Below are 27,969 nucleotides of genomic sequence, written 5' to 3' on the forward strand. Positions count from 1 at the left end.
CAGCAAGCAGGATCTCCTCCAGATGAGCCTCTGCAAGAGGACCTAGCTTTATTCCACCTGGAACAGGTGCCTAAGTCATAAACATCATCATCCCAGGCTCCTGTTTAATTAATGCACAGGGAGAAGCACCTCCGGGGGTGAATCAGAGTCTGGACGGGGTGAATCACCCTCAGGAATGACAAATCTGTGCCCCGGCGAGGTGGGAGGAACCCAGACCTGGCGCTGGGTTCCTGCTGCCCCGAGCAATCCCCGGATTTCAGGGCCAGGCCAGCTCCCTGCGAGAAGAAGGGCGACAGCAACTTGCACGGACAGCGAGCAAACTCGGGATCCGCTCCCACCGCCTCCCCGTGGGATGGATCCCCCCTTGTGCCTTTTTCCATGCAAATCAGGTAGAAAAAGACAGAAAGGCAAGATGTCAGAGGTGGGAAGCGAGGCCTGCCCTAGCGAGGCAGGCGGCACCGAACCAGCAGCCGCGAGTTTGCTCGGGCGCTTATGCAAGCTGGAAGGGCCGAGCAGGACGGCGGCGCCGGGGGAAACGTCTGTTCCCATCTTCTGCCTTTTGTTTGCACGGATTTCCACAGACTCTAAATTATTTGTTTCCATTCCCAACAGCCTTCCGAGTGAGCTACAGCCCTGTCTGCACCAGGCAGGAAACGAGCAGCCCGGTGCCCGGGAGGGGATGCACGCAGGTCTCCCAGGGCTCGCCGCCTCCGAGGGCCAGCCCCCAGGTCGGTGATGACAACGAAGAGTGAAGCCAAGCACCGGCCTCACGCTGCTGAGGTCGGTGTTTTGCTGGAAACCTCGGAGCAGGCTCCCCGAGGACCTTGCCCAGCCTCCAGACCCACTTCACGGCAGGCCATGCAAACGGGGAGCGGCTCGGTAAGGGCCGGACGCGGCGCTCCCTGCTCACCGGCGAGGGGACACCAAGTTTGAGGTTTTTTACGAGCTCCCAGAGTAGCTGGCGGAGCTGCTTCACACACCAGCACCATAGTAACCGGAGCAGAAGATAAAGAAAATAGCATAGCTCACATCCACGGAGGCAGCACATTTTTGGAAGGGGAGAAAAGGAGGTCTGAATAGGGAAAGGAAAAGCTTGCTGCTGTGCACCCTTAAAGCCACCCGAGTGCTGCCACTGCCCGCCCCGGGGCTCCCCGCAGCACCCACCACCGCCGACGGGAGGCAGAAACCCACAGCGGGCAGGTCCGGGTCAGCAACCATCCCACCGACAGCGAGGTGTTACCAGGAGCGACTCGGGGGCTTCAAATCGCCCCGGCTTTCTTACAGCAGCAAGAGCTGGGGAGGCTGAACCCCGTCAGGGAAGCCCCTGCCGAACCCCAGCCGTCTCCAGTCCCGTTAGGGGATGCCACAGATTAGGCTGTGTCGGAAACAAAACGCAGCCCCACGGCCTCCTCTTCGCCACCCCCAGAGGTGGGTCAGGGCCCAAAGACCGTGCGGGCATTACTGTGCCGCACGTTACTGCGACGAGTTAGGAGGAAACAATAAAGGGGCCGAAGCAGCCTGCTGCCTCCGCCGAGCTGCGGATCCAGAGCTGTAAAACACGCCGAGGTCACAGTCCCAGCCCGGCTAACCGGAGTTATCAGTAAATTGCAGCTTCCCCCAGCAGTAAATAGGAGGCTCGCTTTGATTTGTTTGCCTCTCATCTGGCGTTCTGCGTTAGTTTTCTTTTCCTCTTCCCCCTCCTCAGCCCTTAAAGAGCGATCGGTTGGGAGTAAGCCGCTCCGGACAGCGAAGCGCACTCCTGGCTCCGCACCCGCGGAGATTCGCCCCCCTCGGGGAGCCGGCGGCGGGGGCCAGCAGCTGGGCCGGGACGAGGAGGGTGCCCGCGGGGGGCTGAAGGCTCCTCGGGGGCTGGCAGCCGAAGGAGGGCCGGCACGGAGCCCTGCAGGTACCCCGCGGGACGCAGCTCGCCCCCCCCAAGCCCCCCGTCCCGCAGGGGCTCACAGCCCTCCTCCGGGCACCCGGGGCTGGCGCGCAGCACCCCGCGGGGCGCCCAGGACGGGGCTCGGGGGGCCGGGCGCTCCCGGCGGGGGGGGGGGGGGCACCCCCAGGACGAGCACCCCTGGGCCCCCACCCCCCCGGGACCCCCGCCCCAGCCCCTCGGCCGCCCCGCGCACAGGGCACACGGAGCCCCCCCGGCGGCGGCAGCCCCCGCTCAGCCCCCCCCAGCCCAGGGGCCGCAGGCTGAAGCCCCCTCCCCGCGGCTCGGCTCCTACCTGCCGAAAGCGGCCGGGCACCGCCTCCCTCCCGCCGGGGCGGCCCCGCTGCCCCCGGCGCCCCCCGAACCGGGCAGCCCCGGCCCCCCCGCCCGCCCTCCCTCACCTGCCGGGGCCGCCCGGCTGGGGACGGCGGGGAGGAGGCGGGCACCGAGGGGAGGCGGCGGCGGCCCCGGACCCTCCCCCGCTCCCCTCCTCCTTCCCTCCCCCAGGCACTCACCCCCGGCCGAGGGCCCCGGCACCGGCACCGGCCCCGGCGGCTGAGCGGGGCGGGCGGGCGCCGCCGCCGAGCGCAGGCATGAGCGCGGGGCGGGCGGGCGCGACACACAGCGGCATCAGCGCCGGGGGAGGGCGGGAGGGAGGCGGGGGGGGGGGGGGGGGAGCGTGTGCGGCTTGGGGGGGGGGGGTGACGTCACCGCGGCGGCGCGCGCGCGCGGCTCGGCAGCGGGGGCGCGCGTCCGTGTCAGAGCGGGGCGGCCGCGGGGGGCCGGGCGCGCGCCCCCGGGGGGCCGGCAGCCGCGGGGCGCGCTCCCGGGGCTGGGGCAGCGCCTCGGGGGCTGCGCGTTACGGGCGGCTCAGGGAGCGGGCAGGGCCCCGGCTCCCCGCCTTATTTATTTATTTATTTATTTATTTATTTATTTATTTATTTATTTATTTATTTATTTATTTATTTATTTATTTAGGTGATTTTTTGATCTAAGCGTGGCTCGGAAGCGTCCCGCGGCTCGAAATAAAGACAGCGGCTTCGGAGCACGGGGTGGAAGGGTTTCCAGCTGCCCCGAGGCGCGCGCGCGCTTCGCTCCCCTTCTTGCTGGGCTCCAAGCTGGTGGCGAAGCTCCGCGGGGGCCGTGCGGGGCCGTGCCGCACACCCAGAGCCGCGCGGCCGGGGCGGGGAGCTTGGGGCTCCCGGGCAGCCGCGGGCTGGGGGCTTCCCTCCTCGCCCCCTTCCCTAGGGTGCCCCGCGTCCCCCGACAGCCCCGGCCCCCGGCGGCCCCCGCCTGCGGGAGCTGCCGCGCTCCGGTTTTTCTTCCCGAGGGGGCTCGAGCCCTTTGTGTTCGGGGCAGGAACGCGAACTTTCAGCAGGTCAGAAAGTGGGAGATCAGATCCAGATCGGCGGAGCGGGTTTATGGAGCAGGACGGGCGGTTTTCAGCCGGTCCCGTGGCCAGAATTCAGGCTTTTCCGATGCTTGCAGTTGGCGACTGGGGATGGCATTTCTTCCTCTCGGGGCAAAATGGCTTTCCACCCACTCCGTCACATGCCACGCCAGTCTGACCTGATCTTTCTGGTAATGGAAAAGAGAAAAAAAAAAAAAAAAACCAACCCACCCTGCGTTTTGCTGTTGCATTCCTGGCTCCAGAACCTCCCCGAGCTAGCGGGACACCTGAGCCTTGCTGCCTTTTGCTTTTGCTTTTGCTGGATGGGAAGCTCACCCTGTCCAGCTGCGCTGACGGCGTTCCTGCCTCGCTCCCCGCGTCCTCTTTTGCTGAATCACCCCTTTCACCAGCCCGCGCAGCTCTTTGTTGAGCCGGGGAAGGAAATCAGAGCGGCCAGCTGAGCGAGGCAGGAAGCACCGTGCTGCCGGGCGCTCTCCCTGCTTTCAAAAGGCTGCTTCCCCCTGCGAGGATCAGGGACAGCGATGCAGGGCTTGGGAAGGGCTTTTTGCATCCAAGCCTCCGGCCCTGGTGAGGACTCCCCAGCCCCACCAGCCTTGCAGGGGAACATCCCTGCCCGGCTTTGGGGCGCCGTGTTGCTGCTCACCATTGCCGTGTCCTGAATTACAGCTGGGTGCTGGAGCCCCCTGGCCTTGCCATAGCCCCTGACCATCACCGTAAGCGGTCACAGCCTCCTGACAGGCAAAGCTCAGCTCTCCCCTCCCACCCTGGATGAATCCTTGCTCCGCTGCAGTGCCCCTGGCGAGCCGAGCTGTGTCGGTCCCAGCCAGCCGGCTTCCCGCTTGCATCCAGCCTTCCTCCAGATGTTCCACCCCAGGCCCGCAAAGGACCAAGCAGCGAGGAGGGTTCAGAGGCAAAGCGTCCCGAGGGGCTGCCAGGCTGCTCAGAGACAAGCTCGAACAGCTGGGAACAACCAGGAGAAATAATGGGATGGCTGAGGGAGGAGGCAGAACTGACACCAGCCCCACCTTGGAGGCATCCTCAGAGCTGGCTGCCTCCCGGCTTTCCTGCAGCAGCTGTCGAAATACAAAGAGGGGGGGGAACAGCCCCTCACTGACACGGCGCGTCCCCCCTTTCACCCACCGGCTGGACGCAGGAGGTGTTTTTTCTGGGGCAGAGGGAAATTGAGGAGGCTCTGTGGCTGCTCCAGACAGCCGAGGAGATGGTGGCAGGTTTCCTTGGGGATGCAGCTGCCAGCCAGCAGAGGCACAGCGCTCGCAGCCATGCCAAGGGACCTGAGCGCAGCCATCCCGTGCCAGGGGAAGCTGCAATCTGAGACGGCCAAGGAACGCCAGGGATGCAAGAAGCAAGCTGCCAAGACGGACACGCATGTGAGCTTCGCTTTGCACTGGAACACAGGGAGCAGGGGGCACCGCATTTCAGTTGACTAATAGGAAAGAGCCATCTTGTTATGAAAAGCTCGTTGCAAACATCTGCGGGTTGTGGAGGTCCCAAAAGGGGAGAACAAACCTCTCCCTGCTGGACCTCTCCAGGTGGGAGGATGCAGAGAACTTGGGGTGCCCAGGGAGCGATGGATCTGCCGGGCTTGCCTTCCCCCCCAAAAAAAACAACAGAGACAGATTATGAAAAGAACATGCCTTGTGGTTCAGAGGCAGCGGGCAAGGACCAAGATTAACCCTATGGCTTTGTAGAAAGCGACCAGGGCAATGAGAAGGCCAGGAGCTCCACAGCACAGGCATGACGCAGCGGCTGGGCGAGGGGGAGCCGTGGGTACCGCGGGGATGCTCTGGGTGCGCGGCGGTGCCCAGGCACCGCTGTGCTGGGAGAGCTGCGGCGTCGGGGAGCAAACCTGGTGCTTTGGGAGTCGGGGGAGAGACAGCCGAGCCAGGAGGCCTGGAGCAGGTAAGGGGTGGGAGCTGCTTCTGTAGGGTGCCGGAGTCCCAGCTGCTTACCCCAGTGCCCAGAGGATGGGGGCTTGGAGCCAGAGCAAGGCTGCGCTGCTTGTGTGCTCCTGCTCGCTCTGCCCGCCTTCTCTGGGCTCGCCCAAGGATGCATTCAGCTGGCTGACAAAGAAATGCTGCCCTCTTCTGAAAAGGCATTCCCGCGCTGCTGCAAATCGCTGCCAGTTCCTGCCCCTGGCAGGGGTGCATCTCCCAAGGGTGCTGGCCACGGCGGGTGGCTCCCATGCTGACAGCACCGGGTCCGCGGGAGATTTTCGGGTGTGCTGCCAGCAGGGCAGGCAGCTGCCTCGCAGCAGGGACGCGGCCGGAGCCTCCCCACGTCTCCGCAGCTGAGAGCTAACAGCCTGCTGCACGTTTCCATCCCCTCTGTTACCTGGAGCACATCCTCAGCCCTCGAAGCTCCTTTAACTTCTCCGGGGGGGGATTTGTTTAGCAAGACTTAGAGAGCTTGGAAAAATCCCCCCCCCCTCTGCTCTTTTTGCAAAGAGCAGGGCAGGATAGGGAGCTTGAAATAAGCGAGCCAAGCACGTGTTTGCATCTCCCCAGACTCAAGGCATCCAAGAGCCCTTGCAGGAGGGGCTGAGCCCTGCAGGAGCAGGAGGCTGGGCTCAGGATGGCTCTGGCTTGGGGCATACAACCCTAGGTCAGGCAGTCTTCCCTTGGAAGCTTTTGGCCTGATGTCAGTCCGAGGTTTTGTGGGGAAACATCTCGCCAAAATCCACTCTCCCAGTTTACTGGGAACAGCTAAATGTACTCCCTCTAAATCTCCCCCACACTAGAATCTAGTGAAGGTTTATTCCTCCCCGCTAGCAGCCCACCTTCCTCCTAGACCACAGCCCAGTTGTTCTTCTATAGTTTTTATATTTTCTTATATTTTTTTTCCAAGCACCGCACACGCAGCCTCTGTGTGCCTTTTCCAAAGGGCTCGCTCAGTCTTTGCCAGGGTCTTGAGAGCTGGGGCTTCATCCAGTTCATGCCCCAAGGGGTTAAACGCTTGGAGATCTGGTCCAGAAAACGAAATAAGGACGTTCCTGGGAAACACCAGCCCCGGGGTCAGGCTGCAGCAGCCTCGCGGGATGCCGGCTGGGGAAGGATGGAGGAACAGGTCTCCGCCAGTGAAAGGCAGCCGGAGCAAACCAGCCGGCTGCAACGACACGCAGCTGCTCCCCGTCTCCAGATCCACCCTCAAAGCCTCCCGGGAGCCCTCACAGGCTCAGCAGGAGGCCTGCGGCAGGGGCTGGGTGCTGTTTGGGAGCTGGGGCCCTCCCCTGGCTCAGGTGAGAGGAAGGAAGTGGTGGGGAGAGGAGGAGCTGCGGAGCTGGGTGCTGCAGGTGGTGCAGAGCAGCTCCGGGGGGTTCTGGTCGGTTTGCCCCAAAGTTGAGAGGGTGCTGAGGTGCCTGGTTAAGGTAAGGGGAAGGTTCTGGGTGGCTTGTAGCTGCGTGATGGATGGGGAGCAGGGGGAAGGTGCCGCTCCTTATGGGGTGCGTCAGCTGTGGGACAGCTGTCCCTGTGCCACCTGCCTGGTGCTGGGGACAGGCAGGGACAGGGGGGCTGCTGCTTGGAGCAGAGCCAGGTGGTGAGGGGCCTGGGGTGCTCCGGGGGTCCTCAGCCGGCAGGGTGGGCTGTGGCATGTCACCCCCTGGGGGGGCTGTCCCCTCTGCAGGAGCTGTATGGTGCGGGGCTGTGGCCCTGCTCTTTTTGGGAGTGGGGGAGCCCCCTCCTACTGTAGGGTTTACTTGTTGTCTGTGGCTTGGTGTCCTCAAAACCCTTTCTCCTGGCTTGTCCACCCGTTATCTCTTTCCACATCATAACTTTCTCTATCTTTGTGGTGGACCTGCTCTGTCTATTGCTGGGCAGAGGGCTGTGAGAAATCCCAGCCTCTCTTCTCTGCCTTCTGCTCTTCTGGGTGAAGCCCCCAGAGTGTTAACTTCAGCAAGCTGAAAACGGCCCCGAAGCCATCCTCTTCCCACTGCTCCGAGCTCTGACCCTGTGCAGGTCCCAGCAGTGTGTGGGCAGAGAGCTGGGCAGGGGACAGCTGTGCACCCAGGGCAGGCCCCCGCGGAAATTCACCTGGAGAGACCGAAGTGCCCTTTACCACCAAGACCCCCCCAGCTCCCCCGCTCTGTTTGCCCACCTTGTTGGGCACAAAACCCTGATCTGGCCCCAGATGAGTGCTGTCCTGCCCTGTGGAGGGGCACAAAGCCCTGTGGAGGAGATGCTGGCTCTGCAAAGGGGATGTGGCCGTGGCATGCGATGCTTCACAGCATGGGCCTGTTCACAGGGGCTCTTTCCCATCCCAGCCCCCGTGGGCTGTATGTGTTTATCTGCCTGAGCATTTCCCTGTGCGTCCTTCAGGTCTGTCTCAACGTGCATCCCCTGGGAGCACTGTGGCTGAACAGAGGCTCCTTGTCTCCAGAAATCCCCTCTGCTGCCACAAAGAGCTCCCTCCTGATCCCTGCTGTGTGCTGTGATGCAGCAGGGAGGGCTGCCTGCCCTGGGGAAGCTGGGCTCAGCAGCTCAGTGCCATCAGGGCTGGGAGCAGAGCTGACGGAGGCACCGATGCTGACAGAGGCACTGATGCTTCTGGAGCCAGCCAGTGCTTTCCTGCTGCCCTGGGGGGCATCTGGGCTTTGGTTTATTCCTAGCAGTCAGGGGAGGAGACATGTAGTCCCCTCCTGCAGGGATGTCTGCGAACAGGACAGGGCTGAGCTGCTGCAGGGCAGATCAAAGAGGCTGGGTACACGTGGGGACAGAGGGCTCGTCCCTCTGGTTGAGGAGCCAGCACTTGCTGGGTGTGCTCCGGGGGCTGTGCTGAGAGCCCTTGTGGGTGCTGTGCCGTGGGCTGGCCCTGCTGGTGAAGCAAGAGGTTTCCTTTGGGTCTCTGTGGTCCTTCTGGGGTGGCTGTCCTGTGCGCCCTCCTCTCCTCGGGGTGAGGTGGGGTGCAAAAGCCTGCTGTACGTGTGTTGTTCTGTGATCCCCAGCATGGACCATGCAAACTCCAGCTTTGCAGGCATGCATCTCTTCCACGTGCCTGCTTGAGTATGGCAGAGGGGGGTTCGCTTCTGCTGTGGGTATGAGCAGATGAGATGATGACCATGCAGCAGGCAAAATTTTCCTTCCATGTGTTTTTACTAACAAAAAAACAGAAGCCATGCAACCTCAGAGCCCATGAAAATGGTGTTGCAGAGCTGCCTGGGTGTCCTCCGCCGGCCTGTGGCTCCAGGCAGTGCAGCCCCTGGGCAGGGGCTCCCTGGGAAGCTGGGCGATGGCAGCAGCGGCAAGGTGTGAGGACTGGGGAGCTCTGGTCTTAGCGAGGGCTTTGTCTGCCTGTTTTGGTGAGACTTAAATGTATACTTCTGAGTGAGGAAAGTGGCTTTGATAGAAGTGAGCATGTGGTGTACGTAGCAGCTCCTTGCGCTTCTCACCTCTCTGCCCTGAGCTTCTAAGGCCAGCCCAGGGCAGGAGGACTCCCTCCAAGCAAACTTGTATGGTAACAGCTTGATGGCAAGGTGTTGCCTCAAAGTAGTATTTGCTCTTGCAAGTGACAAATGTGGTGGTGTCCTAATGGCAAGGAAATCTCTCCTCCACGCTGGATGCAATGGTTAATGCTCAGCTTCTGCCCTGTTCTCTGGTGCTCAGTCCCTGGCTGGCCTCCATCAAGGCCCTTTGTATTTTTGCCTTGGTTTCCCTGGATGCTGACCTGTCCCCTTGATAGGGACCTGTCCCCTTGATGGGGCTGTGCTTGCAGCTGTGGGTCAGCTCTCCTACAGCAAGCTCACACCTAGCTGCCGGAGCCCTTTCCTCCCACCTGAGCCTGTTCCTGTCTCTGCCTTGCAGTCCCAGACAATGAACTACGTGGGGCAGCTTGCTGAGACTGTCTTCGTCACCGTGAAGGAGCTGTACCGGGGGCTGAACCCTGCCACCCTGACGGGCTGCATCGATGTGATCGTGGTGAGGCAGCCCGATAACTCCTTCCAGTGCTCCCCTTTCCACGTGCGCTTCGGGAAGCTGGGTGTGCTGCGCTCCAAGGAGAAGGTGGTAAGTGGTGCTGGCCCTGGCAGGATGCGTGCTGGTGCCCTTGGGTTCCCTCCTCTGGTGTTCAGGGAGCTGGGTCTTTTCCCCTGTCACAGCTTCTTGTGTGTATGGGGAAGGACTGAGGTTTCTTTCTGGTGTCTCTAGATCCAGGATCTGAGTAGTGCCCTCAGTGTCCCCCACCTTGGGTTATGGAAGAACCTTGTTTGAGGAAGGGTAGCCTTGTCTAAAGGCGTTCTCGCTATTTTCTGGAGGGGATGCCCCTGAATGGAACCTAGCCCCTTTCAAAAGGGGTAGTGCTCCCTAGGATTTTCCTAGGGGAGAGGTTCCTGGTCCCAAAGGCCAGGTGGCTGTCAGTCCCCTGAGCATCCGCAACCCGTCACCTCCCTGGGGAAGTGCCTTGCTGTGCCCTGATGGGTGAGCGCGTTCAGGTGGACAGACACCTTCTGCCCCATGCTAGGTTGACATCGAAATCAATGGGGAGCCTGTGGACCTGCACATGAAGCTGGGTGACAATGGCGAGGCCTTCTTTGTCCAGGAGTCTGAGGAGAATGAGGTCGGTGATGAAGAGGAGCTGCTGCTCTGTGTCCCCTCACTTCCAGGTGGTCACAAGGGCTTAGGTGGAAGGACCAGGCTTGGACTGCTGCCCTTCCCTGGGGTGGCTGCATTAGTCCCTGTTCTGTGTGCCCAGAAAGGTTCCTGCTCAAGGGATCTTACCAGCGTGAAGCACCCTGAGCGAGCGTTAGACCAAATATCCCCATCCCAGACAGGCCTTCCTCCCCGGGCATGGCTCCTGGCCAGCCTGGCAGGTATCTTGAGCTTGGGCTCTTGAGGGATCTTGTGACAGGGTGGAAGTGAGCCAGATGTTGTGGCAGGCTGTCTGCTCCACTGGTGAGCAGGGTGAGATCAGTTGTGGCTTCTGGAAATCTCAGCCAACTCCCTACCAGGATGACTTGTGGCTGCTGCTGGCTTGGGCTGCTTTTGAGAGCAGGGAGAAGGCACTAGAAACAAATCCCATCTACACCCTTCATAATTCTGGTCTTGTGGTGCCATCTCCTGCCTGCATCCCCTTGCCCTTATTAAGGATGTCTTTAACTTGTGGCTGCATAGCTCTGTTTTTATTTGCATGTCGCATGCACAAAACCTTCCTTGTAGGCCTAGACACAACTACCCCCAGGGGCAGAGCTCAGTGGTGCTGTGATTGTGGAACATCTTGGATAGGGCTTGGATGGGCTGCCAGCCTGGAAAGGAGGGAGCTGATGGCCTCTGCCCATCCCTGTTCCAGAGGAGCATCCCATCCCGCCTCTGCACGTCTCCCATCCCCACGGAGGAGAGCCCAGAGAGCGCCGCTCAACCCTCTCATGGCCAGGAGGCCCCGAGCGCTGAGGTGGCCCTGCGCAGGAGGAGGCGGCACAGGAGGAAGCCCAGGAGGAAGGAGGTGACGGGCCCCGCACCGGGAGGCTGCGAGGAGGCCAGGGGCGAGGTGTCTGTAGAGGAGCTGCTCAAGCTGCCAGGCCCCGAGTGAGCTGCTGGGGCTGGGGCCAGGCCTGTAGGCCCCCTGGGGGTGCCCAGCAGTCCTGGAAATGGCAAATTTGGATATTGCCAGCTTTCCAGCAGAGGAAGCTGGCTCTTGAGAGTAGTGTAACTATATACTCCTGCTTTCTTTCCAGTGATCCAGTGTATTTTTCCTTCACTGATCTCCCCGAAGAAGAAACCGGGTCACTGCAGGTGCAGGAGGTCCACCCCTACTCTGATGGGGAGCTAGCCTCCATGGACAGGTAAAGGATGGGTCCAAGGTGGTCTGCACCCCTTTGGTGGGAGCAGAGAGGTGTGCCTCATGGCTGGGGCAGGTGGTCGGGAGAAAGGACCCGGGGGTGTCAGGAGAAGGCAGCAGCCTTCCTGGCTGATAAGGTGTGGCTGTGGAAAAGCTCAGGGCTGAAGCACTTTCATTTCTTGGACCTCAGCTTCCCATCAGTCCTGGCAAATGGTAGTTTTATGGGGCAGAACTGACTCTCTGGGAAACCAGCCTTACAGAGCTTTTGGCCCTAAATATCTTTGCAGTTGACAGGAAAGCATGGGGCTATATAAGGTGGAGCAGGCCCAATATTGCCTTCTCTTCTTGTAGCCCAGCCCCGAGCCATCTGTCTTCTCCCAGAAGTGACTCCGAGCTGGAGGTTGGGCCACAGGAGAGTTTTGCCCTAGGGGCTGAATCCCACATGCAGTGGGCCTGGGGACGGCTCCCTGAGGTGAGTGCTCTGGTGCCCCTCCAGTGGGCAGTGGGAGGGGGTCTGAAGCTCCTGGGGTAAGTGGAGAAGGCTGGGGCCAGGCAGCCTCAGAGGGCTGGCCCTCTTCTCCCTGATGCTTTGAGAAACGTCCCATCCTCAGACCTGTTCTTCTCTTTTTGAGGTGAATAAATCAGAACGGGTCGAACCAGCCAAGTCCACAAAGACTGCAGCAACCACTGGCTCTGTGACACCAGTGCCAGTGGATGAGAGAACCCATTTTCTTGCCATCTCTGAAGGTCTGGGAGGAGGTCCATGCCCAGCAGGACCTCAGGACCCACCTTGTTCCTCTGCAGTGCTGGCTGATGAGCCAACACTCATGCCTGAGGAAGGCAACGGCCCCCCTGGACTGATGGATAACCCCAGTGCCATGGGGGCAGAGAGCTCATCAGGTGCCACCTCAGCCCCACAAGAGGAGCAGAAGGGAGGTGAGAGGGTTGTGCTGAGAGCTCAGCCAGATGTGGAGTCCTCTGAGGGAGCTGCTGTCCTGAGCCAGGTGGGCTTGGAGAGCTGTGAACCCCAGCAGAGACAAGGTGAGCAGATGACTGGTGCTGCTGGGAGCGGTGTCTGAGCCCATGGACAGAGCTGGACTTGGAGAGGGGCTGGGTTCTTGGTTCAGCATAACCCCTTGACTGTCCTGGATATTTGAGGTGTGACATGTTTGCTTTGCTCCACATGCCACCAGCTCCTTTGCTTTGAGAAGACATTTTCTGATTTCCTACCTTTTGGTGACCCTAGACTTTCTTGCCTAGTTTCCTGAAGTCCATCCTCAGACGTCTGCTTTTGTGCAGGCTTAGGCTTCTCAGCAATGTAGACTGTCCCTGAACTTGAATTGTCTGGCAGCTCGTGGCCTGCATCTTCTTCCTAAGCATGCCAAGTCAGGTAGAAAATTACCCAGAACAAAGCATGTATGTCTCCCTTGGTGCTGTATTAAGGGCTTTGTTACCTGTCCTAACCAGCCTTACTTCTCCAGCCAGCATAAATTCAGGAAAAAAATCTCTGAAGTGATATTTTGGATTCCTTCTTGTACAAAGAGGAAGATCACAATGTTATGATCTTGGAGGTCTCTTCTAACCTAGATGATTCTGTGTTTCTGTTATCTTGTATGGTGTTAATTTCAAACGTCACCTTCAGGCTGTTGTAGCATAACATAGGTAGGACTTTACTGTGTCCTTCTTACAAGTGATCTCATGTCAGTGAAAGTATCTTGATGTACTTCTGCTGCTGTTGATTTAAGACAGAATACATTTCTTTGCCTACTTGAAAAGCTTTCTTTGTATGTTGATAGTCATAAAATCTGTAGGGTGTAGAGTGAGGGGAAATGCTGTTAGCTTTCTTGATGAATTAGCCAAATTACTTTCCAAGCCATCTCTGTATCTTCCTTTCCCTCTGTGCATTGAGGATCCATCAAAAGAAGCCCTCACCTGGGTCCTACTGATGTTTACCTTGAAGACCTCTCTAACCTGGATGAGGAGCAGGTGGCTCTCTATTTCCCCAGGAGGTATGGGGGGCCCCAGTGAGCAAGCTCAGACCTCCTTGAGCCCTTACACCAGGGGCACGTCTAAAGCTATTGCCTGATGTTGCTGCTGTTCCTTCTCTTGCTGACAGTGAGGTGGAGCAAACTTCAAAGCCTGTCGCAGACCCTAGCATCCCTTCCTGTGTCCAGCTGCTGTCAGATGTACCTGCTGAAAGCCCCATGGAGTCTGGCTCTGATGTGATGCCTGCAATTGCTCTGTCACTGTGTGGAGGCCTTGGGGGCAGCAGGCAGATTTCTCGTGGTAGGTGTGAGGGGAAGGGAGTCTGCTGTCCTGAAACCCATCCTGTATGCCAGTGGTATGACAGCCTCTGTCCCGCCAGAGAAGTTCATGGAGCACATCATCTCCTACCAGGAGTTTGCTGAGAATCCAGGGCTCCTTGATGACCCCAACCTGGTGATCCTGATCAACAAGAAGTGAGTGGCCGGCTCTTCTAGCTTTGTCCCTACAGGAACCCCCGGTAGGACAGTGACTCCATCCTAGGCAGTGGGTGAGGGCTTTCTGACCATGCTGCAGAATGGTGACCTGGAAACAGCCCTCGCAGCTTCAAGAAGTGGTGATATTCCCATCCCTCTTGTTTCTTCTAGGTATTACAACTGGGCAGTGGCTGCTCCCATGGTCCTGTCCCTGCAGGCTTTCCAGAGGAACATTCCTGAGGTCAGTGGCATGACACATCTACTGCTTGCCCTTCTCAGCAGGGCTCAAATGCACAGAGGGGCTGCAAGAGGCCAAGCTGCCAGGCTGGGGCAGAGCTGGGCTTCTCTCCTTTCCCCAGAGGTACCTATGGGTGGCTTTTAGATGCATGGGTACCACTGAAGTCTGGAGAGCTGAGGTTTCCTTACCAAAAATGACCTGTTCTGATGTCTGTCTGTGCAAGGGCTGGCCAGAGCTGGGCCTCCTAGCAGTCCGGGAGGGTTGGGGCTGCATAAGTCTGTTCTAGGGCTTGGTAGAGCTGGCTGGGGTTGCAGGTGACTGATTTCCTCCTGTGTTCTGCCACACTCACAGCACACCATTGACCGACTGGTGAAGGAGAAGATGCCCAAGAGAGGCAGCAGGTGGTGGTTCTCCTGGAGGAGGCGAGAGTTCCCAGCAGAGGAGGTGTTTGCAGTGCTGGCTGTGACAGCATGCCCCCGGGGGATAGGGGCCGTTCTGGTGGGGAGGAGAGCAGCAGGGTCTTGGGGAGCATGGTCTGAGGCTGAGCATAAGAGCAGCCAGAGGGACCTTATGGCAGTGACCTGGGAAGGCTGCTGTCCCTTCAGGTCTCTTAATGCCAGAACAACGCCTGGTAATGCAGTAGCACAGACCTGGCAGTGGTGAAGCCTCTTGCCACGTGCCCCTCATGCCACAGCCCAGGCACCACGTGTGCTTGGTCTCCCTGCCCCTGTCTGCCACCATGATGCAGCCCCTCTTCCATGGGACAACATCCCCTTGAGGGCAGGGGAATGCATTGCCACTGCTGCTTTGGTGTCACCGCTCCAAGTGGCACTGAAGCAGCCCTGCCTGTGACACCAAGGTGTTAATGATGTCCCTTTCCACCCACAGCAGCAGACAAGGCCAGGGAAGGCTAATGTGGGGACACTGCAGCCCAAGTCTGCTCAGCAGAGGTGAGTGCCTCTCTCTCCTGCTAGGAGGCTTGAGCTGGAGCACCCAGGCTACCTTCAGGAGTCTGTGGGCTTTTATCTCTTCTAAATGACCAGTTGTTCCCAAATCTGCCTCATATATGAGGACAGAAAACTCTTTTAAGACTCAGGCTGACCCTCTGTCCAGCCAAGCTCCTCCATGGCCAGGTGGGTGGGTTGTCCTGGGTCCCCTCCAGTTCTCTTCTCATGCTCATAGCGAAAGCTGTGAGCTGCAGAATGGAGGTACTGTGCTCTTCCCTTCCTTGTGTAGGCAGGAGGAGGAGGGGTCCTCCAGTGACGAGGAGCCCCTGCACCCAGGGGATGCACTAGCAACAGCTACCTCTGCACAGAAATCTCTGCCAACCTACAAGAAATCCCTGAGGCTGTCATCGGAACAAATTGTATGTACTCTCCTCCTTCATCGTCTGCTTGTGTGTAGGGAGGAGACAACCTCTGAGTGGGGTTTTCTCTACTCCTGACCTTAAGGTTCTCTAGGGCATTCAAATACTTTGCCCTGGGTGGCTCCTGTGTAGGGGCTGGGGGTCTCTGGGCTGCTCAGGCGTTAGTCCTGGTCTGTGGAAAGCCTTGGTCTGGCATGTCCCAGTGCTGGTGTATCGTGCTCGTTTCCACTTTGCTGCAGGGGAGGCTGAACCTGCAGGACGGCCCCAATGAGGTGGCGTTCAGTGTGACAACTCAGTACCAGGGCACATGCCGCTGTGAGGCCACTATCTACCTGTGGAACTGGGATGACAAGGTGGTGATCTCTGACATCGATGGCACCATCACCAAGTAATGGCCCTTCTCCCTCCCCGGGGCCGTGTTAGGGGAAGGTGTCCTTCCAAGGCTTGCACAAGCAGCCAGGAGGGACCCCAAACCCCATTGCCTTCTGGATCCCACCAGGTTGGATCAGCCTAACCTGGTCTCCTTTCTTTTAGGTCGGATGCTCTTGGCCACATCCTACCGCATCTGGGGAAAGACTGGACTCATCAGGGGATAGCCAAGCTCTTCCACAAAATCCACCTGTAAGTATCAGATCAACCAGTAGACCCCAAAAGGAAGTGGGAGTGACGGAGAGACCAAGTGGGAGCCAGTATGGCTGATGGAGGAAGATGACAGGGAGGCTCTCACTGCAGACACTTGAGCTCCTGCCCTGTTACCAGCACTGTGGCATGGTCCAAGTGTCTCTGTCCTCTTCTCTTGTTGCAATCCCTGAGGGCAAAGATGTACTAGAGGGTGCTGTGGGTGTCTGAAGTAGGCATGGGGCATTTCCCCAGGCACTGGGAATGCATGGTGGTGGAGGTTCTGCCAGTGAGATGCAGCTGATGGTGCAACCATGAGGAAACCTGACAAAAACGTGGCTGGGAGGCCACGCATGCAGCCCTGTGCCTCTGGGTCTCTGTACAACAGCAGCACAAAGCTGTGCCTAGCACTTCCAGCCCCTTGGATGGGTGCTGGTTGCCTTTACAGGCACCCAGCTGTCGCTTGCCCTGTCCCCCAAGGGGCCAGACCTGCCCAGGGGTGCAATGCTGCCCTGGTGCACCCGGCCGAGGCTGGCAGCAGGTCCCAGCTCTGCCTCTGCCACCTGGCCTCTGTGGCCACTAAGAGGCAGTGTGAGCCTGCAGATGGCTCATCTCCACCTCTCAGCTATCTCTTACCATCTCCCCTCCTGCAAGAGCTCAGTGCCATCCCTGCCTGAGCTGGTGGCTTGGCAGGGGGCTGTGACCAGCTCCCCACACCCCTTGCAGAGCCTGGGGGGGGGATGCAGTGAAGGTGCTGTCATCTGCTGGCCTGGTCCAAGTGGCTGAGCTCCGTGCAGGGCAGGAGGCAGCTGTGGGGCAGCAGAGGCACCTTGCAGCTGGCAGCCCTGCTGCTGGGCAGGGGGCACATGGCTCCCCCTGCCCTGGGGGTCAGTCTCAGCCTGCATCTCCTCTGGGTGAGGGAGTTGTGAAGGCACCTTGGGTGCTGAAGGGGTGAGCAGGGTGTGGGCTCAGGCCAGGTATTCAGCCTCCCCCTCCACCCTTTGGGGTAGGAGGGTGCTGTGCCCAGGGCACAGCTCAGAGGGTTTCCCTGTGCTCTCTTTAGGAATGGCTACAAGTTCCTCTACTGCTCAGCCAGGGCCATCGGCATGGCGCACATCACCAAAGGCTACCTCAAATGGGTCAACGAGCAAGGCTGTGCCCTCCCCAAAGGCCCCATCCTGCTTGCCCCCAGCAGCCTCTTCTCTGCTCTCCACAGGTACCTGTCCTTTCCTCCTTCCTCATGCTGTACCCCTGGGGGTGGCATTCCCCCCCCTGTACACCCATCTCAACACTGGGGGCTGCTGCAGCCTTAAAGTGCTTCCTGCCTCCTCGGTGCAGGGTGTTGCTCATGGGAGGCAGCAGGGGAACTGCCTGTCCTCCCCGAGCGCTGTGGTGAGGCTCTTGGTGAGGCACAAAATCCCTTCTGCCTTTCCAGTCTCTTCTTTGAGCCCCCACAGGGCCTGGCTGCGCGCAGTCCTGCCCCGCGGGTGCCACTCTGACCTCTCCTCTGTGCACATGCATTGTACTCCAGGGAGGTGATCGAGAAGAAGCCAGAGGTGTTCAAGATCGCCTGCCTGACAGACATCCAAAACCTGTTTGCCACGAAGCTGCCCTTCTACGCGGCCTTTGGGAACAGAGCCACTGTGAGTGGGTGTCCGGGGCCTCCGGCCGGGCTGGTGGCGGCACCTTGCTGCAGCTCTCACGCCTTGCTGCCCTCCCTTGGCAGGACGTCTACGCATACAGGCAAGTGGGCCTGCCCGAGAGTCGCATATTTGTGGTCAACCCGAAGGGAGAGCTGGTCCAGGGGCTCGTGCGGAACCACAAGTCAACGTAAGCGGCCTGCTTGTTCCTCTCTCTTCTGGGTCCTGTCTCGTGGGAGCTGGTTTCCTTTCCTACCCCCCTGGTTTAGAGCAGGAGGGGCTCTGAGCCCTGTGCGGTGGTGTGCTGGGGCACAGCTGTGTGGCTGAGCACACAACTAGGGTGCCCTGTAACACTAGGGTGAACTCGGCAGCCTTAATGGCCTAGTTGCAAGGCTGCTCTGTATAAGATGGCTTCAAGCCCTGCTGTTTTGCCCATTATTGCTGCAGTTTCTTCCATAACCCTGTAGGTATGAGCGGCTGTCAGAGGTGGTGGAGCTGATCTTCCCCCCCCTGGGGCAGAGGGGGAGCATCGCTCTGGCGTGCCCCGAGTACAGCCACTTTGCCTACTGGAGGCCTCCCCTGCCTGCTGTGGACTTGGAGGCCTTCTCCTGACCCTCTCACCTGTGAGTCCCGGGCCAGGACTGAGTGTTACAGATGTCTCCTTGTTTGCTGCGAAGGACTCTTGTACTTGTAATACCAGGTTTTGGACTTCTATTATCAGGTCGTGTTGTGCACCAGGAGCACCCCTTCTCAAGGTGCACAAGGGGTGGGACAAAGGGAGCTCTGACCACCAGAAACTCCATTTACTAAACTGAACTTCCTGTAAAGCCTGTGTCTTAATGTTCATTACCTTTAAAACCTGGCTCTATCTTAAAGGTGGAGCTGGGTCACTTACTGATGAGCCTCTGGTGTGACTACTGCTACCTGCAGCTTGGTAGCTGGTGGAGTGAAGCTGTTGTGTGGCTTAACTTGTAAAGGTGGATGGAAAATGACATTTGAGTGCTTTTTCACTAATACTAATAATAAAGGCATTTATAAGAGGCATCCAGGCTGCCTCTTGATCACTGTAGCCCTATGCATAGGAGTGGGAGCCAGGCTTGGTGTCTGTTCATGATCCTGGCTGGAATTATCCTGCGGGAGGGCCTACATGAAATTCAAGGCAGGCAGGAGCACGGCTGGGCTCCTTCCTCTGCTTTGGCATCTAGCTTCTTCCCTGACCGCTGTGTGCAAGTGTAAATCACTTCCTGCTAGGCTGCCTGCCCTCTCTTCCTCTCTAAATAGCCTCAGTGTTTTAACTTAACAGAATGCTGGTGTTATACTTTTTTCCCCGAAGCCACAGAAGTCATTTTGATACTGGAAACCTCAGCAAGAAGTTTTATTTTTTTCTCTTCCAGTACAAACAGTCTTTCAGCTTTTAACTCTGAACAAATGTACAAGGTTTAAAAAAAACACAGCCTCTTACCCACAGCAGTTACCAACTGCTGCGGAAAGCTGCCCAGCGCAAGAGCAAGCACGTGGGCATTATCTCCTTCCCTCCTCTGCAAGCAAAGTAAAAAAATGCCCTATTTTATACAAAGTTCCTTTCGCTTTTAAACAGGGATAGCTGAGAACTGAAATAAAAACTGTATCTTCAAGTGACTAATCAGGAATAGTCCAAACGTAGCACCATGTTCTGGAAGGTCAGACTTCTTCCTTGTCCTAGTCTTGTTAGCACTAGTCCTGGCTCCCTCTGTGCTGCAGGAGCCTCTTCCTCTTCAGCTGCTTTTTAACCAAACCCTGGCTGCCCAGCTCCCCTGGAAGGGGGTCAGCCTGGTGCTGGGTTCAGTTTTCTCTTTGGTTGCTCCAGCCCTTTTTGTCCCTGGTGTGTGAGGAGGGGGAGGATGGCTTGGGCAGGATGTGCTTGTATGGTGAGGGTTCCCCTGGACCATCACACAGGGCTGGCTTGAGGTTCCTTCCCTGTGCTGGGGGAAGAAATCAGTCTCCTGTTTAAGAGCAGGTTTTTGGGAATGCCCAAAAGCAGCTGGAGGTTGCTCCTTAGCTGGAGAAGTGGCTCACCAGCTTCAGGATGGTCCCAATCAGCCCAGCCACAGGCTGGGCATGGTGCTCACTGCTCCCACGGCCCATCCTCGCGCAGGGGGGGAGCTGGTGTGGAAGCGCCCATCAGCTGCAGTGCTGAACTGGTAGAAAAACATATCCCTCTGCTATAAGGGGGCCAGAACTGGCCAGGTGGAGGCTCTTTAATTTTCTCTTCATCCTTTCTGGTAACAAAGCCCCTGATGGCTGAGCAGGGGAGGGGGCCTGTGCTGGCCTCCCTGGGAAAGGCAGATTTTGGTGAGACAGCGACACGGTACAGGCACCTGCTCCGTGGGACAAGGCTGGCATTGCTCAGGAGCACAGCGACCTTATCCAGTCTTTGTGGGAAGCCAGAGCGAAGTTGGGTAAATTGCTTTGGTTTTTCACACCGCCTCCAGCCCTGCTCAGAGCCTGGAGCACAGCTCAACCTTTCCCCAGGGCTGAGCTCAGGAGAGGACTTCTCAAGATGCCCTGCCATCCTCCTCCTGGGTGCTTGATGGTGGCACAGGTTCCTGGATCCTCAGCATCCCACGGGACTCAGAGGACTGCAAAGAGGAAGCAGGATCCTGGATGGGGAAACCCAGGCAGAGCAGGTGAGTCCTCATGCTCATGTCCTGGAGCAGCTGCACCTCGCCTGCCCTGGGCTGAGATGGGGGAAACCATGTTCACAGTTTAAGCAGTAAAACAGGAGAGAACCAGAGCTGGAAGCCAGGAGACTGCTCCATGCCTGGCTTTGTCTCTTCTGAGACCTACACGCACACACGTCTTTGGGAAAGACACAAGTTTTCCATAACCCTTCACATCAGTCCCAGGTGTACCCAGCAAGCAAAGTAAACAAAGGGAATGGGGACTGCAAACCACAGCAGCCCCCAGGGGCCGCGTGGGTTCGTGCAAATGCTGCTGGGACAGTTGACAGCTGCTCCATGTGGCTCCTCAAAGTACAGCAAGGGAAAGGGGGGCAGCGAGAGCAAGCTCTGCACTCAGATGAGCACTGGGACAGCAGATTGTTCAAAGATATATACACACATACCATACACGCGTTTTCCTAATGCATATCCTCACGTGCTCTGTAAGGCGTGTGCGTTTGCATGAAGAAGGGAGCAGTACAAATGGATTTACCTTATGCAAGGAGGGCTGCCATCTTGAAGAGGGGAGTGCAGCTCCCCAGGGGCTGTGCGAGTACGTGTTTTCTTTGAAATCCACAGTTCCTGTGGTGAGTTTTGTTCCCTGCAAGGAGCCCTGGCTCTGTTCAATCCCTGGATTAAGATGCAGGTGGTCTTTAGTTCAGAGAAACTCTATTCCTCAACTGACAACTACAGGGTTTTATTCTTCAAGAAGCGATAAATCCACAAAAATAAAATTTAAAAAATGTCCCCGCCTCCAGCTTCCTCCTGAATCGTCCTTCTGGGGTCATCAGCCCCAGAGCCAAAGCAACACCCCCGGCCCCGAGGCAGTTCCCTGCTCCAGCAGGGCTGGCACAGCTGCGCGCTGCGGAGGCGAGCACATAAAAAAAATAGAGGAGGAGGAGGAGGGTGGCGAAGAAGGGTTCGTAGCAGCTTTTAATTTATCTTTTCATTAAAAAAAACATCCAAAGACCTGTTGTCACCTTGGAGCCTGTGTGATATAAGTTAATGGAGCAAGGAGCACGTTTCAGCGCAGCTAATGCTGCTTCCTCTCCGCCTGCTCTTCCAGGTGGCCGACCTGCTCCGCCAGCTCCGAGACCTTGGCTTGGCAGTCGAGCAGGTTGTCCTTCAGCCCCGTTATTTCCTGAGAGTGGGCAGCCAGGGTCCCGTTCATACGGTCCATGTAGTCCCACAGGCTGCCCGTGTGTTTCTCCAGTCCGTCCCTGATGCCGTCCAGGCTTCCCGTGACGGCGCCCAGCCTGCCGCAGACCCTCTCCACCCGCGCCACCCGCTCATCAAAGTGTGCCACCTCCTGCTGCAGGTCCTGGGCCACGCTCCTGCAGGAGCTCAGGTCGTTGACGATCCGGGCTTTGAGTCGCTCCAGGTCTCCCTTGAGGTTCAGGACTCGCCGGTTGCTGAAGAAGAGCTGCGAGCCTTGGTCGTTGACTTTCTCCTGGATGGAGTGGACCTCGTCCTCGATCTTGCGCTCGTGCTCATCCAGCGAGGAGTTGATGTGCGTCATGGTGTCCGAGTACTGCGAGACGGAGTCCTTGAGCCCCGTCAGGGACTTGCTCACGGTGTTCAGGTTGATCTTCAGCAAGGTGATCTCTCCTTGCAGAGCCCCCGCCGCCTCCTCCTCGATTCGCCGCTGGATCTCCAGGATGGTGGCGTTCAGCTTGCGCAGGAGGTCGTAGTTGCTGTCCATCCGGAGGAGCAGGTCCTGGTTCCTGTTCTGGCAGTCCTCGATCTCTGTTCGGAAGGTCTCCACGTCTCTGGAGGCAGAAGTGCAGCCCGAGGAACAGGTGCTCTCCAGCGTGACGAGGCGACTCTGCAGCACCTCCAGCTTCTCGTCCGTGCGCTTCTTCATGCCAGCGAGCTCCCCCTCCAGCACGGGCACCACCGCTCCGTCCATGCCTGCGGGAGCACTGATGTTGTTCAGCTCCCCCACGATGGTCATGAACCTGTCCTCAAGGGTCTGCATTTTGTCCTCAAAGGCAGTCCTCATGCCATCCACCTCTGCTACCACTGTGCCTCTCATGCTGTCCTCTATACTGGAGCAACAGCTCCCTGTTTCCCTCTCTGTGGCATTGAGTCTGGCTTCCAGGTCCTCAAAGCGCCCTTCAAAGAGGTTCCCCAGGGTGACGGTGGAGATTTCTCCATCCAGCTGTGAGTGCAGGTTCTTCTGGGACTCCGAGATGCTGTGAAGACCCTTCTCCAGGATGTTCATGCGATCGGTGAGGTAGTCGAGGTTGCTGCAGCAGCTCTCCACCACCGTCAGCCCTTGGATCTGGGTCTCCAGCTGGGAGATCTCCTTCTTGATCTCCAGCTCCTTCCCGTCCAGCGTCTGCTGCAGCCGCAGGTTGGCAGCTTTCTCCTCCTCGCACTGCTGCCGCACCTCTTGGATCCGGAAATCACACGTGGTCTGGATCTTTCCCAGCTTCTTCTCGAAGCCATCGAGCAGCTCTCCACGCAGGGTGCTCAGCCGCGTGTCCACGTACTCCTCCAGCAGGTCGATGGAGGTGAGGGGCGAGGGCCGGGCCGACTCCAGCAGGTGCTTGATCTGCCCGTCGTGGTCCAGGACCATGCCACGAACCTCGTGGAGCAAATCCGCCTTGGATTTCAGCACATCGCTCACCTCCGTCACCTTGGTCAGGATCTCCCCCACCGGAGGGAACGCGGCAATGTCAGCTTTGTCCGCTGCGTCCACCAGGCCATCAGGGATGATGCCGAAGCCCACCGTGGAGTCAGGTGTGCCAGGGCTGTTCATCAGTGAGCCGATCATCTTGGTGGTGTCCTCCTGGATGGCCAGGCGCAGGCGGTCCCCCAGGCCGCTCACCATGGCGTGCAGGCTGTCATAGGACTGGGACAGGCGCCTCACCTCCTCCTCCAGCCGCTCCAGGCGGTCCCCAAAGAGCCCAGGCAGCTTCCTGCCTGCCCAGGGGAACAAAGAGAGGTGACAGTCAGTGCCAGGGCTCCTTTAGCCTCCCCCCTGGCTGCTTCTCCATTTGAGCCCTTTTCCTTACTAGCATTAGCTCCCACCTCCCTCTCATTGCCATTTCAGCCAGATCTCTCCCCACCCTTTCTCCTTTCCCCCAGCATCTTTTCTCGATTAGACGGGGAAAACCCGCCCTCTTTCAGTGCGTAAGGTCAGGCCCCCTGATCTCAAGTTCAACAGCAGACGATGAGAAGAGCCCGGGGAGCTTCATCTTGAGACGCACTCTTATCAACCCCCAAATTAATAGAGAAATGCTTTAAAGCAATGAGGTAAGGCAATTTCCAAGCCACATATTTTGAAAGACAGCAGGTAAGAAAAGCAGGTGAGCCTCAAAGCAATCAAAGGTCGGGTTTCTGGGCAGAAAACAAGTCACCCGCTGGCGTGCTAAACTCATGCCCTGTGCTGGAACAGAAAGGACCAGGAGGTTTGTGACCAAGGCAACAACCTGGGGACGTGAAGCAGGCATGAGGTCTCACCGTATTGATTCTTCTTGGGTCCTGCAAACAGGTCAGGGTGGCTTTTCGGATGGGGAGGAACTCTAGGGATCGGAAACGTCTTCTGCCCAGGCGGCATTTTAGGGCTGGGATGCTGGGGCAGGAGGCCAGGCTGGTCGGTCGGGCTGTCGTGGCACCCTTCTCCCAGGAAGCCCGGGCAGCACCTCCAGGCCAGCTCCGTCACTGTCTTGTAGCCAATCTTGTATTTGGGTCTGAAGAAGGTGCGGTACCTTTCCAGGAGAGGGGAGGAAGAGAGAAGACAGTTCAGAGAGGCAACCTCAGCTTCGAGCACTACCAAAGAGCGGGGCCGGGGTCCTGCTGGGTGTGGGGAAGCCCAGCTGAGACCCAAGCTCTGCACCCACAGAGCACAACCCACCTCCTCCCACAGCATCCCTCCAGCTGGGGCTGCAGCTCGGCAGCTGGCACCCCAGCACACTTGCCCACCCTCCCCAGGACCGGTCCATGAGGTGCCAGGTGTCACTGTGCTTGCTGGGGAGGTTTTGTATGTTAGCATTGGTGTTAAACAAATTGTATTCCTGATGCTAGTTTGGAGAAGCAGCAGGGTGCGTTGCTCTGGTTTCCAGCCCGACAGGTGCTACATGGTTTGGCAACTTCTGGCCTGGAGGAGCACAGGGTGAAGTGATGCAAATGATTCCAAAAGCCCTGCAACCCTTCCTGCAGGAGGTCCCTGTGTCAGCAGGGAGGGCTCTCAGGGCTTTCCCAGGTGGCGCCCAGAGCCCTCACACTGGGCTGGGACAGGACCAGGACAGGAGCCAGGCAGCATCTGTGCCCACCACCAGCTGAGTCCTGTGGGGCTGAAGACAGCGCAGCCCTTGCCACCTCCAAGGTCCCAGTGCTTTGAAACTGCCTTTCAGAAAGGTCCCGCCTCAGGTTCTTCAGCCCCTCGTAAATTGGGGTTTGTTGTTTTGACACAATGCACACAGTTGGTCCTTGGTCTTCTCCAGTGCCCTCAGCAGAAGGTTTCAGAGGAGGCAGCACACACGTCCGTGCTGCACAGACCAGGACAGTGAGGAGCAGAGCAAGACACTTGCACAGGGCAGCTCCTGGTCTGAGCACCATCCAGCACCATCCCCCCGTGTCCCCAGCTGGGTCCTCGGCATCCCTGCCCACGCTGCAGCCTCCAGGCACTGCTGCCTCCACGGCAGGAGCGACCTCTGCGGCCACCTCTGTGCACAATACAGGGAAATCAGCTCGCAGGGAGGGCAGGAGCAGAGAGCAAGCCCAAACCCTCTCTGCATTGCTTTCACATTTCTCAACATCAATAATTTGTCCTGTGTCTTTGAGAGTCTCAAACAGCATTGGAAAAAAAAAAAATGCAAGCTCTTCCTTGTGCTGTTCCTCTTCACAGAAGCTGCCAGCTGCCAAGTTCCTGTGCTCCTTCCTTCCCTGTGTGCAGAAACCTGCCTGCAAGTACCAGGGCAGGAAGAGGCAGGATGTGTCCGTGCCCAGCCACCACCAGCAGCATGAAGCAAGGCTGAGCACAGCACCCAGGACACCTTCCCTGCTGCTTGCCAGGCTCCCACGAGAGCCCCTTCCAGCCCTGTTTTCCTCAGCACTGCTGCTCCAGTGGGCACGGGGAGGATGCAGGAGCACGGCATTTCTGCACAGAGAGCATCCCCAGCCGGGGGGGCGATGCACAAAGCCCCACTGTCTGCCCTGCCCCAGCACAGTGGGGTGTTTCCCTTCAGCATTTACGAGGTGGCAGAGAGGTTTGCAGATATTTTCCCCGGGGCAGGAAGCCCTCAGCCTTCCTCAGGCTCTCCCCTCGCTGCCACCTTCCTGCCAAATTGCAGCTCTGTGACAAAATGCTTCCCTGCGCTCCCCCCCTGCTTCCCACGGAAACATTCCCCGTTTATTTCTGGCGAGAGGCCGAGCTCGCTCCCTCTCCTAAATAATCACACCTTGCCTCCTGCCAGCGCCGCAGAATTAACCCCCCTTCAGCCCCTCTTGCTGCCAGGTGCCCCCCGTACTCACAGCACTTTCCCCGGGCACTTGGGTCCCCAGCTGCACTTGTGGTACTCGGCCTTGACGTAGCTCTCGGCACCGTCCTGCAGCACGCAGGTGACATTGCGCTGCACCACGTAGGCACAGTAGCTCCTGGGGGGGAAGCACGGCAAGACGGCGTCACCCCCTGCCCCAGGTCCAGCACCACCAGCAGCCCCCCGCCAGGGTGGGGAGGGGGCAGCAGGAGGGTCCTGGGGGAGGAGATGCCAGCGGACATGGAGGCAGGGACAGAAGCTAGGCCAGGTGGAGGCTGGAAGCCTCTTTGGTCCCTCGGATGGGTGGTGCGGGGAGCAGAGCCTCACCCTCCTGCCTCCCTGGGGGCCTCCCTGGAGCAAGCGGCACAGCCGGGTGCCGAGGATGAGGCAGCCGGGAGGAAGGCTGCAGGGACAGATGGAGGCCAGGGCTGTTCCGCTGGAGGCCGGAGCAGGTGGTCCTTGGGGGTAGGGACAGCAGGGACATGCAGCGAGGCAGGGATTGAGGGCAAGGGGAGGCGGCAGATGGCAGAGCGGGAGGAGAGGGCAGAGGCACCGCAGCTCGGGGACGGAGGGTCAGCAGGACAGAGCAGATGGGCCAGAGCGAGCTGCCGGAGCAGGGAGGTGTTTGGTGAGGCGGGAGGACCCAGCTCATCCCCGTGAGCTGCAGCGGTGGCTGCTCTGCCTGGCCACAGGATAGGAAGCAGCCTGGCTCCTCCAGCTTCGCCGTGGTGCAGGGAGCAGCCTGGGGCTGCCCAGGGAAATGAGCTGCAGGGCCTCAGCCCGGCTCCTGCGGCACCCAGGCAGGTGATGCAAGGGGATACCCCGGCTGCCCCCACTGTCCCCCAGCCCCACAGAGCCCCTGCTCCCCCCACAAGCAGCACCAGCACCCCTTCCCCAGCCCCTCTCCGAGGGCTTCTTCGCACCCCAATTCCCGGCGGCGTTTCCAGCCTGCCCAGGTGCAAGTGGCCGTGCCCCAGCAAGAGGCTGCCAAGCTCCAGGCATGTGCAGGGCCCGGTGCTGCTCCAGAAGTGAGTCATTTGTCCGTGCGCAGGGCTACCCGAGAGCCAGGGCCAGCCACTTTTCTTAGCTGGAGGGAAGGGAGATCATGTGTGCATGTGGAAATTTAGGATCACTGTCTATCCATAAATCCACGATCTGCTTATAAATGCTGCAAGCCTCCTCTTTAAGGAAGCTGGTAGTCAGCAGAGGCAGATCTGCTAGCCACTGCCCGTGACTACCTGGGGCAGGGTGGCTCTGGCTCCCTCTCCTCCACAGGAGTCCTTTTCCCTCTCACCCACCTGTGGCGAGCAGTTTTATTGCTCCAGCCTGATGCTTGAAGAGTGAGCAGCTGGAAAATGTTACGGGTTTTGGAAAGCTCTCACTGGCACTGCCAGTATTGTTTGTTTCAAATGTTACTTTATTCATTTCAGCTTGTTCGGAGCTCTACGTCCTCCCTTTTGCAGAGAAGCCCGATAAAAAGCCTGCTCTGGCAAACAAGCAGGGGGGGAGAGCCCCCCCCCAAAGTAACACTTTTTCCATTCGGTCGCAAAATGGGTGCATTGTACACGCAGAGCCCACATTCCTCCGCCGCCTGAGCTTTCCAGGTTACCGAAAGCATATTTAAACCCCAGTAATTCCGTGCTCTCTGGGCAAGCGGACGACCCCGCGCCGAAATCAGCCTGTGGCTCCCCGGGCGGGGTCGCCCTGCCCTCCCCGCATCACCCCCGGTACCCACGAGGAACAGGTACCCACGGGCAGCCCCGCGGACCCCCGCCCCGGCCTCACCCCCCTCCCCAGCCCCATCCGCGGGGGACGGCAGCGCCCCCATCCCCACAGCGCACGGAGCCCGGTCTCTCTGGGCTCCGGGCCCCCCGCACCCAGCGGGGGCACAGCCGGACCCTCGCTCCCCGGTCCCGACCCCGCTCCCCGGTGCGGGGATGCCCGCAGGGTCCGCGCGTGGGGTCGCTTACTTGTGCTTGCCCACGGGCTTCCCGGGGCCGAGCCGCGGGCTGGAGCCGGCCGTGTAGAGGCTGTACCTGCCGCCGTAGGGCAGGGGGGCGGCGGGGGGGTAGAAAACCCCCTTGGCATCAGCGAGGGCCAGCAGCGTCCCCAGGGAGATGCAGGCGAGCAGAGCCCCGCGGCGCAGCGCCCGCCGCATGGTCCCGGGGCGGGATGGGACCGGGAAAGGGGGGGAGGGGGGTGGGGAAAAAAAAAAGGATCGGGAAAGGGGAAAAAGGAGCGGGGATGGGAAATGGGATGGGAATTGGGATGGGGCCGGGACCCCGCCCGCTGCGCCCTGCCCTGCCCGGCGGCACACGCCGCTCCGCC

General features: G+C 59.2%; 3 protein-coding genes across 15 annotated transcripts in view; 1 reads left to right on the plus strand and 2 right to left on the minus strand.

The window, feature by feature from the left end:
- Positions 1-2,590, minus strand: part of ZHX3 (zinc fingers and homeoboxes 3) — a 50,298-nt gene extending 47,708 nt beyond the window's left edge. Inside the window, exon 1 of one of the 3 annotated variants that reach the window (XM_080557634.1) lies at positions 2,455-2,590. The gene's annotated coding sequence lies outside the window, so the exon portion shown is untranslated. Of the gene's footprint in view, positions 1-2,234; positions 2,370-2,454 lie in introns of those variants that run through there. The other 2 variants (XM_080557637.1, XM_080557635.1) reach the window with 2 other exon arrangements.
- LPIN3 (lipin 3) lies at positions 1,751-18,517 on the plus strand (the record flags this gene model as incomplete). 11 transcript variants are annotated; one of them, XM_080557626.1, is made up of 20 exons in its annotated part: positions 1,751-1,906; positions 9,167-9,367; positions 9,822-9,917; positions 10,647-10,882; positions 11,032-11,139; positions 11,487-11,607; positions 11,768-12,176; positions 13,045-13,144; positions 13,252-13,421; positions 13,501-13,594; positions 13,766-13,835; positions 14,184-14,276; positions 14,721-14,782; positions 15,069-15,198; positions 15,438-15,586; positions 15,733-15,819; positions 16,880-17,032; positions 17,348-17,459; positions 17,543-17,646; positions 17,924-18,517. In XM_080557626.1, 19 exons carry the CDS (start codon positions 9,176-9,178, stop codon positions 18,066-18,068), a joined length of 2,631 nt encoding a protein of 876 aa, XP_080413752.1. In that variant the 3' UTR covers positions 18,069-18,517. The 11 variants fall into 11 exon arrangements, with proteins under 11 accessions (XP_080413752.1, XP_080413754.1, XP_080413751.1 ...); XM_080557628.1 differs by having other exon boundaries at positions 1,755-1,906; positions 9,173-9,367; XM_080557625.1 differs by lacking the exon at positions 1,751-1,906 and adding an exon at positions 2,429-2,530.
- A 297-nt stretch (positions 18,518-18,814) lies between these two features.
- On the minus strand, positions 18,815-27,963 carry EMILIN3 (elastin microfibril interfacer 3). Its single transcript, XM_080557641.1, has 4 exons — positions 27,612-27,963; positions 25,637-25,759; positions 23,624-23,871; positions 18,815-23,083 (listed from the first exon to the last, which is right to left on the minus strand). Exons 1-4 carry the CDS (start codon positions 27,797-27,799, stop codon positions 21,189-21,191), a joined length of 2,454 nt encoding a protein of 817 aa, XP_080413767.1. The 5' UTR covers positions 27,800-27,963; the 3' UTR covers positions 18,815-21,188.
- Positions 27,964-27,969: the final 6 nt, after the last annotated feature.

The sequence above is a fragment of the Anser brachyrhynchus genome (genome assembly GCF_964034855.1).
Source record: "Anser brachyrhynchus genome assembly, chromosome: 16".
Classification (NCBI taxonomy): Eukaryota; Metazoa; Chordata; class Aves; order Anseriformes; family Anatidae; genus Anser; species Anser brachyrhynchus.

Excerpts from the sequence above, each read along its gene's own strand:
- EMILIN3 (XM_080557641.1), bottom strand. The coding sequence starts at position 27,799 with ATGCGGCGGGCGCTGCGCCGCGGGGCTCTGCTCGCCTGCATCTCCCTG. Across the intron at positions 25,760-27,611 it reads AAGCCCGTGGGCAAGCACAA|GAGCTACTGTGCCTACGTGG; the intron begins GTAAGCGACCCC and ends CTTCCCCCCCAG. Across the intron at positions 23,872-25,636 it reads AAGTGCCCGGGGAAAGTGCT|GTACCGCACCTTCTTCAGAC; the intron begins GTGAGTACGGGG and ends TCTCCTGGAAAG.